The 11,852-nt window shown below is 46.0% G+C and overlaps 3 protein-coding genes across 3 annotated transcripts; 2 read left to right on the top strand and 1 right to left on the bottom strand.

Annotated features, from left to right (window-relative positions):
- Nucleotides 1–1,047: 1,047 nt before the first annotated feature.
- On the top strand, nucleotides 1,048–6,893 carry T069G_09742 (b-block binding subunit of TFIIIC domain-containing protein; the record flags this gene model as incomplete). The annotated part of the gene is made up of 4 exons (XM_056176952.1): nucleotides 1,048–1,114; nucleotides 1,234–2,440; nucleotides 2,588–3,189; nucleotides 3,241–6,893. The coding sequence occupies 4 exons, from the start codon at nucleotides 1,048–1,050 to the stop codon at nucleotides 6,891–6,893; spliced, it is 5,529 nt and encodes a 1,842-aa protein (XP_056025430.1).
- A 282-nt stretch (nucleotides 6,894–7,175) lies between these two features.
- T069G_09741 (ubiquitin-conjugating enzyme domain-containing protein) lies at nucleotides 7,176–8,241 on the bottom strand (the record flags this gene model as incomplete). Its single annotated transcript, XM_056176951.1, has 3 exons — nucleotides 7,176–7,716; nucleotides 7,788–8,085; nucleotides 8,178–8,241. The coding sequence occupies 3 exons, from the start codon at nucleotides 8,239–8,241 to the stop codon at nucleotides 7,176–7,178; spliced, it is 903 nt and encodes a 300-aa protein (XP_056025429.1).
- Nucleotides 8,242–9,156: 915 nt separating this feature from the next.
- Nucleotides 9,157–11,815, top strand: T069G_09740 (sec23/Sec24 trunk domain-containing protein; the record flags this gene model as incomplete). Its single annotated transcript, XM_056176950.1, has 8 exons — nucleotides 9,157–9,249; nucleotides 9,297–9,436; nucleotides 9,508–9,802; nucleotides 9,853–9,966; nucleotides 10,045–10,329; nucleotides 10,388–11,482; nucleotides 11,535–11,734; nucleotides 11,791–11,815. The coding sequence occupies 8 exons, from the start codon at nucleotides 9,157–9,159 to the stop codon at nucleotides 11,813–11,815; spliced, it is 2,247 nt and encodes a 748-aa protein (XP_056025428.1).
- Between the last annotated feature and the right edge of the window lie 37 nt (nucleotides 11,816–11,852).

Here is an 11,852-nt window from a genome sequence, read left to right as displayed (position 1 = left end):
TTTTTTTAATATTTTAAAATATTAATATTATATTAATATTTATAAATAAAAATTTAGTAAAAATAATTTAAAATTTATAAATAAAAAATAAAAAAAAAATATTATATATTAAAAATTAAATAATATAATTATAAAATAAAATATAAAGCTATTATAGTTAACTTTAAAAATAAAATTAATAAAAAAATATTATATTATATTTTAAATATTTTATAATTACTTAATTAATATATACTTAAATAAATTATAACTTAATTTATTAATAAAAAATAAATTAATATAAGTTATTTATTAACTTTAATTATTATATTTTTTAAATAATTTAAATAATTAATTATTAATATAATAATAAAATTAATTATTATAAATTAATTTTAAATTTTAAATTAAAAATTTAAATATAATTTTTCTTTAATTTAATTATTATAATTTTTTTAATAATAAATATAACTTTTATATAAATATAACTTTTATATAAATATAACTTTTATATAAATATAACTTTTATATAAATATAACTTTTATATAAATATAACTTTTATATAAATATAACTTTTATATAAATATAATTACTTTATTATTATATATTTATATAAAAGTTATATTTATTATATAATTATATTATAATTATTTTTTATTTATTTTCTATTTATTTATTATTATTTTTTATTAACTTGATTTTTAATAATTATAAAACTTATAAAATAATATATTTTTTTATTATTAAATAATTATAAAAAACTAATTTAAAAGTATTTTCCTTTATATTAATATAAGGCTCTTTATAACCTGATTCCTATGCTTTAATTAATTAATCTACTATTTCCAACATATACTAAATACTAGTATAACTTGATGCACTTCGCCCCACTTCATGCAATAAAACGGGTCTTATACCAAACTAACATTTGTGATCCTTGTGGGATAGAGCTCCAAGTGGGACTCAGCGATAGCTCTGTCTTTCATTATCCACAACACAAGGTCCTACTATACCAACCTTGCTCATCAACCTTTTACAATGCGTACTCTCATATACTATAATATATTATGGCTCTGGAACTCGAAGGGCTAATCGCTCGTCTATTGCTCGTCATCTCATGTGCCGGTGAACAGGGTATGGTCTTCTTTGCATTGCACTATTTTGCCTTTGTCACCAAAATTAAGAATCTTGTTCTAGCACGTTGAGATAGCTATATAATCATCGGATAACGGTTGTTAATGCTTACCACATAGGTCTATCAATCTCGGAATTCAATGATGCTGCGAAATTAGCACTCTGTCTGTCTGACAGTGCTGCTTCTTTTCACAACAACCAAGACGTCAATCTTCAGGATCTAGGATCGAAATCCTCTGATCATGCAGTCGCCACAATTTGGAAATGGCTTGTCCGACGGACCGACATATCCATTGGGCCTCGCCGAAAGTTCAATCACTTGATGTTCTCAGAGGTGTTGGCATTGGAAAATCTCAGCAAGGGTCGTAACACTCGTCGAGAGGTAGATTCTGTCAACGGCAATGGGCGAGCGCAGCAAGCTGTTGGCTCTACTGCCTCGGGGCCTGGCGAAGGTAGTGACATTCGAATATACGCTTCTCCGGAGATAATGTGGGAGGCTATCACGGGACACGCGATAGATTATAAGCGCGTTCCTCGTTCCGAATGGCTCTTGCTTCTGGGCATCGCTTCGACGAAAGCGCAGGGGATATTGCAAGGTGACCTTGGTCGCCTAGTTGACCAAGACAAGCGCTCAGTACCAAAGCGAACGGATGCACTAGTCAAGAAAGGGTATATAACCAAGCGAACGACTCTTGTTCGGGGAACAAAAACAAGCAAGATGTGGCTCAAATTGTTTGCTCCCCCGTTGCCAAAGGACAGGAGCGCAGCCGCGGAACCGGAAGCCGAGATGAATCTTTCCCGCCAGGTCCTTGCCATCAACCTCGAGGCCGTTCCTTGGCACACAAGATGGACTGGGGAGTCTGTCGATTACACAGCGTTAGCAACCACTATCATGGCAATCTGTAAGGAATGGGGTGTTTTACGAATGCAAGACTTGAAATCTAAGTTGGGTGTTCTTGGCATGCGATGGCAAATGAAAGTGGTTTCTAAAGTCTGCCGGTTTCTGAATGCGCGAGATGCGATTCGTTATGTTGCTGCAAAGTTGAACAACAAAGTGTTTAATGACTGTGTTCAGTTCAATCGCGATCTGACACCCAAGGACTGGTCTATATTCCTCGCAACTGGAAAACGAGCCGGCAAGCTCGCTAGATCCAGCGAACTCTATAGTCAAGATAGTCACGACGTTACCGACTCTTTTTTCAATCAATCTGCCTCTTCGAAATGTCTAGAGGTCGCCCCAACGTGGTCATCGGATCAACCCTTGGCTGCTACTATCGCAAAAAGCATAATGGCATGCGGCGAGGCAGGTTTGACGAATCCAGATGTGTATGGGCTTACGCTAGGTGTATCTTTCACACGTTTTCTATCCTCTTTAACGACATGTATTTCTACGCCATGTATCCAACCGGCTCAGCTACAGCATCTTCAAGTGAGAAGCGAGCACTCGAGAGCTGGAAAAGTCGCATCATATAGATACTCGTTGCCATCTCTTCCACAGGCTTCGCTCTGGGTGCTTCAATCGCCCGATACTTTGCCAACGAGTATCGACGAACAGGAGGATCAGGAGCAACGGACCGACTCACGCCTATCATATGGGTTCTCACAAGAATTGTACTCCATTGGGAGTTCAAAGCTAGCTAATCTCAGTCAATCCAACTTATCTCAAAGGAGACAGAGAGGCAGGCCTCGAAAGATTAGATCAGAGCATCAATTTGATCAGAGTAGTGATCAAAACAGTCCACAAGAGGCATCGCATAGCAGTCATACCGGCGTTCATCTCATAAATGAAGACCACAGTGATGCGAGAGACTCGATGATCATCAAACTGAAAGCACCACAGGATGCTCTCAAAGAACTCACGAGCCCGCCTCTTAAACCACAGGCGGCTAGTCAACAAACTGATCTCCTTGAATCCGCGTCAGCAACAACAGAAGCAGCACCGGACATTCTCACTGGCGATGTGACTCAAGCCTTGAATACATCGCTATCACCTGATATACGAGTGCCTACAGAATCCTCTCATTCAATAGGTCGTGGCCGGGGCCGGGGGCGTGGCCGGGGATCAAGCCGCCTTAGTAACAGGGGGCAGGCTGAGTCTTTCACCAATGACACAGCCAAACGCAAAGGATGGAAATGTGACAAATGTGGCAGGACTTGGAAGAATGATATTGGCCTGAAATATCACCTCGAAAAGTCTCAAACTTCCTGTAATCCATCTTATAGCCCGTCTAATATCGATGGATTCCGCAGAGAGAAGTCTATCCCTCGTTCAACGAGAGCAACTAAGTTGGCTGAGATTCCCAATGCCGTCCCTGCTCCATTGACAAGGGCTTCACGTCAGGTCGCGGGTAAATCAACCGAACAGAAAGAAAGGGGAGAAAAAGACCAACAAGATGATGATGATGTAGAGATCTCGAGATTCAGGTTGTCACCAGCAGAAACGAGAACCAAAGTTGGTAAATATTCACATTATACGACATCGCCAACTGCTCTCCGTCACCCAAAAGAGATTCATCGTTTAAGTCAATCTTCCAACGCCCAATCCAATTCAGACCATAGAAACGCTTTGAATCTTTCATCTCTTCCAAAGGAGCAGATTGCTATTCTACGGGTGGATATGAAGCAATCAAATCAGATGCTTGGCTTAAAAAATCGGAAATCCAATACCAACCAGTTAGAGATCCTTTCAGGTACCGGATCTAGTTTGAACCAGCCTGGACGGGATTCAGGCCTCACCCCCCTTGTCGGAGAGATGGACGTCTCGAATGCCGACACAACCTGTAAGCCTGATTATGAGACTACTTCCCCAGCATATGGCGCAGGGAAGACAGAGGTAGAATTGGCTAGCAGTCAGCAATCATATGGGCCCGTGTCTCGCAATGGGGCAAGTAAGGTTTCGAAGAAAAAGCCTCTCAGAAGTGAGGTTACTGACCAAATCTCTGCGCTCCTGATGGATATGCTTGTCCAACAGGATGGGGTCCTTCCCGGAGGGCATTCTCTTTGGCATGCTCTCACCACCGTATGGAATACTAGATACCCCGAGAAACCAGTACCGAAAACGAAGGACTTCCAAGGGGCTCTAAGCCGAATGATCAAAGCCAAGTCAGTCCTGGAGCATTGGCATGGCTTTCAAGATCATAGCGGACTCTTCGCCAAATGCCAGGTCATTACGTTGCCGCATCTTGATGCTTTCTCCGCAGAAACTCTGAATGTTGTTGAGAGTATCAAGCAGCGACACCCTCAGCTCTTCATACCCACGCCGTTTCGGTCTTCGGGCAATAATGTTGAATATGGAGAGAGGAAGGAGAACCGCCGAGGACGTCGTATTCTTGCTGGTGAAGTCGCACAGCTGGACGCTCCAGTGTATGTGGCTCAAGCTTCAGCCAAAAGGCGCCACGGAATGATGAGCGACATAACCACTCCAAGCAAGCGAAGGAAGTTCGCTCAGATCAGTTCAAATAGTCCAAATCTCGCATCTCTTTCCACCCCACCCCACGACAAGTATGAAGTAAGATGGGCTGCAACCAGCTGGCTTTCTGACAATATTGCGGCCTCAAGTCAAAACAATCGCAGCATGGTTCATCCGACTCATGACGCGAAGATACAATTCTTGGCCCCGAACGTATTCTTAGATGATGATTGGTCTATAAACGATCACGGAATGCCACAGGGAACAACACGGCCCCTCCGATTTTCTGATATAAATGCTACTTTCGAAGACTCACCCACCACTGTCGCCGTAAAGGTTACTATGACTGAACCTATGAAGATTTCAGTTAATGATGGAAACTGGCCATATCTCGATTTGCAGTTTTTCGAGGAAAAAAGCAACAGTTCTAGCTTCACGTTATGTGGCTGGATGCCTGATGCAGAGTGGTTTCATTGGGCTGACATGGTCCAAGGCCTTGACAAACGTATATCCGGGAATGAGGCTGGAAGGCCAACTCCTGCCATCAGTACCGAAACTGCTCATGACAGATTCATGAAAGGCTTAATCGACTGCCTCGATCTTGAGCTAGCTGAAAGGGAACAGTTCATCAAGGCATCTCCGCTGGTTGCTGGTCCATACAATTTATTCGTGAATTTTTCAGTTGGTTTTGAAAGTGTTGCTTCATTACCTAGTCTCAAGTGGCAGCACCAGGGGCCATTAAATCCCCAATCTGTTGACCAGATTTTGCACGAATCAGAAGCCTTGACATCAAGCGATGATGAAGACTCCGAGTTCAGCTTGGATGCTTCAGTCCTAAGATATTCAAGGCGCCCCCTGAATGTTGGCGACATGACACAATCGAAGATTAAAAGGGTGGCTCTGATAACTCGTCCACTTACCTCAATATCCCCGAGGGGAACGTACGGAATAGACGAACCAGGGGCACTGGAGATAGAGGACGGCCAGCTGGCAAGTCAGGGAGACCTCCTAGCCGCTTTCGTCGTCGTCCGAGTCTTGCTAGGAGGTGCAGATAAAGCCATCGATTGGGGCCTTTTACTTCATATCTTCCCGAATATGCGACTGGCTGCCTTGCGTAAATTCTGGGCAGTCGCATGTAAGGAACAGGGGCCTCATATAAAAAAATTTACCCGAGATGTTCAAGAACGGCTGACTGAAGCTTTTGAAAGCCTTGAACTCCCCATGCTAGACTTTGAAAACCCGATTGAATACGATTGGCAAATCCTTATTAAATGGGCGACGAGGATATCTCGCCAGGAAGGCTACCAAATCCCGCAGACAAGAGACCTTCTTGCCCACCGATTCTTACTCAAATCCAACAGATCCAGCGAGGAAGATTGGTGTGAGAGATATTTCCATGCTCAATCATCGATTTTTTCCAGGTTTGAGGCGGTTACATCAGAGCCCGGTGCACTACCAGTCAATCAAGCCTTTGATTGTATAAATGACAATGCCAATGCCGCGAATGCAGATATTGCAAGATCATGGATCAAGTCACTTTGCTGCACTAGCGAAGCGAAATACTCTGTGCGAAAGATTAAAGAAAAATTCCTCACCTTGTCAGGGGAAGGCACAGAACAAGGCTCGCTACTACTTAAGGAAGCCATCGATCAACTCACAGCTCAAAGGGTCATTTGCAGGAGCAAAAAGACGCCATTTGGAGGGCGTCCATATAGGCTCAGTGAGTGGTATTTGTCAACGTTGAGCAGGGTGGCGCAACGTTCAAAATATGAAGAGGCAGCAGCTTTCAAAATCCGTATGGATAGCATATTCCATACGGGTGAGGCGTTTGAGATACCGTACACTCTGAATGACGGCTCTATGATGGCATTGACGAACTTGAATGCTGCCGGAAGAATTACACTTGCCCCCTTGGACATACCGAATATCCCCTTTGGCTTCGAACCGGGTAATTATGAGAGTCGAAAGTATCCTAAATCTTATTATCATTTCCGACTTCAGGCCGTTCCAACGGACCTGTACCAGTACAGCAATGACATTGCCGTGCTACAAGCTGTGACGCAAGAGGAGTTGCCTTCTACAACTTTGAAAGGAGAAATCCCACAATGGATTGACTTTTTTGGAGAGAAAGACAGCAAGAGATGGTCCGATATACTGGGAGCCATTTGTTTCACTTATGCCACCAAAGGACCCATGGCTATCAGGGACGTTTGTAACTCTTTGCGGCCGATTCTCGATGAATTTGAGGCGAGTCTTATTGTAAGCTGGGGCATAAAAACGGGCGTTTTTGAAGAGGCCATGGGTGGATTGGCTGTAACTGTGGGAGAGTGGTGGTGGCTGGCTGTACCATGGCAATACAGTCGACAGTGAGAGCAGGCTGGTAGCTTAGTAGTAGACAAACCTTCCATAACGAACTTCCTCCCCTCTCTAAGTGACTCATATGCTCCTAGACACCAGGCGGCAGTAGTTACGATAGGGCGAGATTATGGGCGCTCCAAAATTGATCATTATAATTTGACTTCATTAGCTGCTAGCCGTGCTATTGGTGACCCATGGATATCTACTTCGCACATTTGATCTGAATATTACAGATTGTTCGAATACAGGGGAGGGAACCCTCAGGAGCCCTCATCCCAACTACAGGGCAGCTGGTTATGTACTAAACAAAACTTTAAGAACCAGTGCAATCAACAAGATGACCAAAGCTATAATCACTCTGTCTATCCACAGTGGGACTCCATCGCTTCCGGCTCTTGTCTGGTTAGCAGCTGAAGAGTTTCGGTGAGTTTCGCGTGAGGGCATCGGGGGTGGTGGTGCGACTACGTCATTTGGGATACTGGGGGCCGTCTGGACAAATCCCTCTGCCAGCTCAGCTTCTTCGGAGATCTTATCATTTTGATCAGGTACATGTGAGACCTTTGACGGATGAGCTGACTGTGATTGGCCCTTCCCAGCAGCCTCAAGCTCATCTCTCCAGCCCATGTTTAGCTCAGCAGGAATTGATATATCCTGGCATGGAGAGGCGGCTTGTTTACAGCGGTCTTCGCATTCGGCGATGATGTCCGCGTTTGTTCTGGCGCAGACTGCGCACTTGAAGGACGCTGACTCTTGAGCAAGGCGGCGGCGGACCGCTTCAGTAGTCTCCAGACCACCTAGTTGACCCAGAACATCCGTTTCCATGAAGCTGCGGAGCCTGTATCATTACCGTCATCAGTCAGATATCAAGGGCCGATAGGGACATGTGATGGAGCGCGGAAGTCCTACGCGACAAGGGCAGTTCGAATGCCCCAGGCTGGCTGCCATGTTTCTTCATGGTGACCACTTATGCTGAGGCAAATCTCCCGGTTGGCCTCGAAGCGGCCGTTTGGAGTGGAGAAGCGAAAGCTAGGAGGCCGAAGAGGATACGCTGGAGGCAAGATAATACGGCCATGATAGACACCCTGGCTGTATGGGGAATTTGGAGGGCCTCGGAGGGTGAAGTGCCATTCAAAGAGATCCGACTCTAGCGGCTCCGCGGTGTAATCGGGAGACGGCGCATTTGAAAGCTCTGCAGCCTCGCGGACTGGAAGATGCCCGAGTTAGTGCTTCTACGAAGGATGAGACATGACTCTCTCTACCCTCCTGTCTTGAAGAGGTCGGGGAGAGGGAACTAACGTATGCGTCGAATAGTGGGGGATTTAGTGTTAGTGTGTGAGGGAGTTGCTGTTGACGCTGCCATTGGCCGCAGATATCCTTGTGAGTGGTCCGACGGGCTGTGAACTGGGCGGTCGGCGATGTCAGAAGGATGGTTGTCGCTGTTCAACGTCACCGGGAGGAAGTGGATGGAGAGAGAGGTCTGGACGGCGAGGTTCGCGGAGTGGCAGTGAGGTAGGAAACAGATTGCATTTAGGAAGCTGGATCTCCAAGTGTCCACAATTAAGAGGTCACCGTGGTCTTAATCTGCGACACAAGATGTGATGATGAAAGATGACCTACCACTAAGGTTAGGTGCCTGGCAGCCAGGGTAGGTACATTGTTACCAGTTAGTCTTTGGGCATCTGCTCGAGCAACCTCGAAAGAGCTAGAGAGGCCATAAAACAACCACTAGGGTAAATGGATAACTATACGTTTGCTATATACATGTCGAACATCAAAGTTGTTATTCTCACTACTACAAATTCAAGACTGGGCTCAAGCATTAGATATAAAATCCCAAGAAAACACAAAGGGCATTTTATATAGGGTATGCTTGCGCATTCAAGAATCGATACGCAGTGACTTCGTACAGCTAGCTCACTAACAATTTTACTAGCAGACTGCTAGCAAAACTGCTAACGGGTTGCTACGATAACCCCTCTATAACGATGATGCTGCGCGGGATGCTGATTGTTCTAGTGGGGCCGAATTGCTCCACGCTGGCCAAAGAGTCTCAGTTTAGACTGCTAGCTGTCCTCATAGCGGTGCTCGTGCTTGCAAACGTGTTATCATTTTAAACAAATGATATACAAACCAGTCGAAAACTCTCTCCCTCAGCAACCCCGAGAATCTCACGTCTGCGTTACATCAATTGCGGCCCTACCAACCTAGCTGTATCTTTTGTGCCAACACATCATCCGGTTGAGCTGAGCGTCCAGCGACTCGGCTCGATTTATCAATGGACTACGAAGCAGTCAAAGAGCAATGGAGCGAGGTGGAAGATCGCGATGGCGTTCGCCTTAGCTGGAATGTCTTCCCCAGCTCTCGAATGGTATTGATCCCCTTCTGCGTACACCTCCTGCTTGCTCTTGCTCATAGATCAAACAGGAAGCATCGAGACTAGTAGTGCCCATTGGCGCTCTATTCACCCCGCTGAAAGAGAAGCCCGAGACGCCTCTACTTCAATTCGAGCCCGTCACATGCAAGCAGCCTTGTCGATCGGTCCTCAATCCATTCTGGTAAAGCTCTCCCGCGACTAAACAGCTTCCTTGGTCCCTCGTGCAGGGTGTCTAACTGATAACAATGTTAGCCAAGTCGATGTTCGTGCTCGAGTATGGATCTGCCCATTCTGCTTGTCAAGAAACCAGCTCCCGGCGCATTATAAAGACATCACCGCGAATGCGATTCCACCGGAGCTGCACCCTGCCAATACTACCATCGAATATAGGCTGTCAAGGCCTGCTCCTGCGCCACCTCTGTTCCTGTACGTGGTTGATCTATGCCAAGAGGAGGACAGCTTGTCTGCACTTAAGGAATCACTCGTCATGAGCCTCAGCCTGCTCCCAGAAAACGCGCTGGTTGGCCTCATCACCTACGGCACAATGGTATGCTTATTCTATATCTCTGTATGCAGATGGGAATTAACTGTTCCTAGGCCCAAGTCCACGAGATCGGCTATGAAGGTTGCGCCAAATCGTATGTTTTCCGCGGGAGCAAGGACTACTCCGCCAAGAATGTCCAAGATATGCTAGGACTGTCTTCTCAGCCTGTGCGGCCTGGAGTGCCACCACAGGCAGGTCGCCCAATGAATGCTGGCGCCGCGACGAGATTTCTCCTCCCTGTTCAGCAAGCCGAATTCCAGCTCACCAAGGTTTTGGAGGCACTACAAAAAGATCCCTGGCCAACTGCCAGCGACCGGAGAAGCCTTCGTTGCACAGGTGTCGCTTTGAGCGTTGCCATCGGGCTGATGGAATCAACTTTCCAAAACTCTGGTGGCCGCATCATGCTCTTTGCCGGCGGGCCTGCCACTGAAGGCCCCGGTATGGTTGTCGGTCCGGAACTAAGGGAGCCGATTCGTGGACATCACGACATTGATCGCGATAACGCCAAGTGCTACAAGAAGGCATTGAAGGTGAAGCCAACGAGACTGAATAGAGTACCACTGCACAGTAAACTAACACGGCCGATAGTTCTACGATAACCTCGCCAAGCGCACTGCTCATAATGGGCACATTATAGATATATTCGCAGGCTGCCTCGACCAAGTTGGCTTATTGGAAATGAAGGGGCTTTGCAACTCGACAGGAGGTCATATGATTCTCACTGACAGCTTCACATCTTCTATGTTCAAACAATCATTTGTCCGCATATTCGAAAAGGACGGCGACGATAACCTCCTCATGGGCTTCAATGCAGTGCTCGAAGTGCTGACGACCAAGGAGCTTAAAGTCACTGGCCTAATCGGGCATGCGGTATCTCTCAACAAGAAGTCGGTCTCGGTTGGTGAGACAGAATGTGGCATTGGTAACACCTGCTCATGGAAAATGTGTGGCATCGACCCCAACTCCAGCTATGGTATATATTTTGAAGTTGCCAACCAAGGGCCGGCAGCTCATCAACAGGCACCCCAAAAGGGAATGATGCAGTTCTTGACATATTACCAGCATTCCTCGGGCCAATTCCACCTTCGAGTAACAACTATTGCTCGAAATTTGAGTGGCCCTGCCGGAGACCCGGCTATTGCACAGTCTTTCGACCAAGAAGCAGCAGCAGTCCTCATGTCGCGGATAGCTGTTTTCAAGGCCGAAGTCGACGATGGCCCAGATGTGCTTCGCTGGGTGGATAGGATGTTGATTCGGCTTTGCTCCAGATTTGCAGACTATCGTAAGGATGACCCGACGTCGTTCCGCTTGGAGAAGAATTTCACCCTCTATCCTCAATTCATGTTCCACCTCCGGAGAAGTCAGTTTCTCCAAGTTTTCAACAACTCGCCCGATGAGACTGCGTTTTATCGTCATGTCTTAAACCACGAAGACGTCAGCAACTCCCTCGTCATGATTCAACCGACTCTGGACTCGTACACATTTGATCAGGACGGCGGCCAGCCAGTGCTACTTGACTCTGCGTCCATTCAGCCAACCCACATATTGCTGCTGGATACTTTCTTCCACATTCTTATCTTCCATGGCGAAACCATTGCTGAGTGGCGGAAGGCTGGTTACCAAGAGCAAGAGGGATACGAAAACTTTGCTGCCCTGTTGGAACAGCCAAAGGAAGATGCTAGAGTAAGCACATGGAGTGAATGCTTATGTAGTAACGGCTAACATTGCTCCTTAGGACCTCATCACAGATCGATTCCCACTGCCCAGATTCATCATTTGCGACGCAGGCGGCTCCCAAGCTAGATTCCTGCTATCCAAACTCAACCCATCAACCACCCACACGACGGGACCTTACGGCGGTGTGGGGGCAACCTCTGCCCAAACCATTTTCACCGATGATGTTTCCCTGCAGACTTTTATGGACCATTTGATGAAGTACGATACACAAACAGACCCAGTTTTGATGCAAGACATGCTGACGATTATGATAGGCTCGCTGTTAGTGGCACGAATTAAAATGGGTAATTTAACAACGGGTGGGACTATGAAGGTC

The sequence above is a fragment of the Trichoderma breve genome, chromosome 6 (assembly GCF_028502605.1).
Source record: "Trichoderma breve strain T069 chromosome 6, whole genome shotgun sequence".
Taxonomy (NCBI): domain Eukaryota; kingdom Fungi; phylum Ascomycota; class Sordariomycetes; order Hypocreales; family Hypocreaceae; genus Trichoderma; species Trichoderma breve.
The sequence above is the reverse complement of the archived record's forward strand: the minus strand, read 5'-3'. Positions and strand labels throughout refer to the sequence as shown.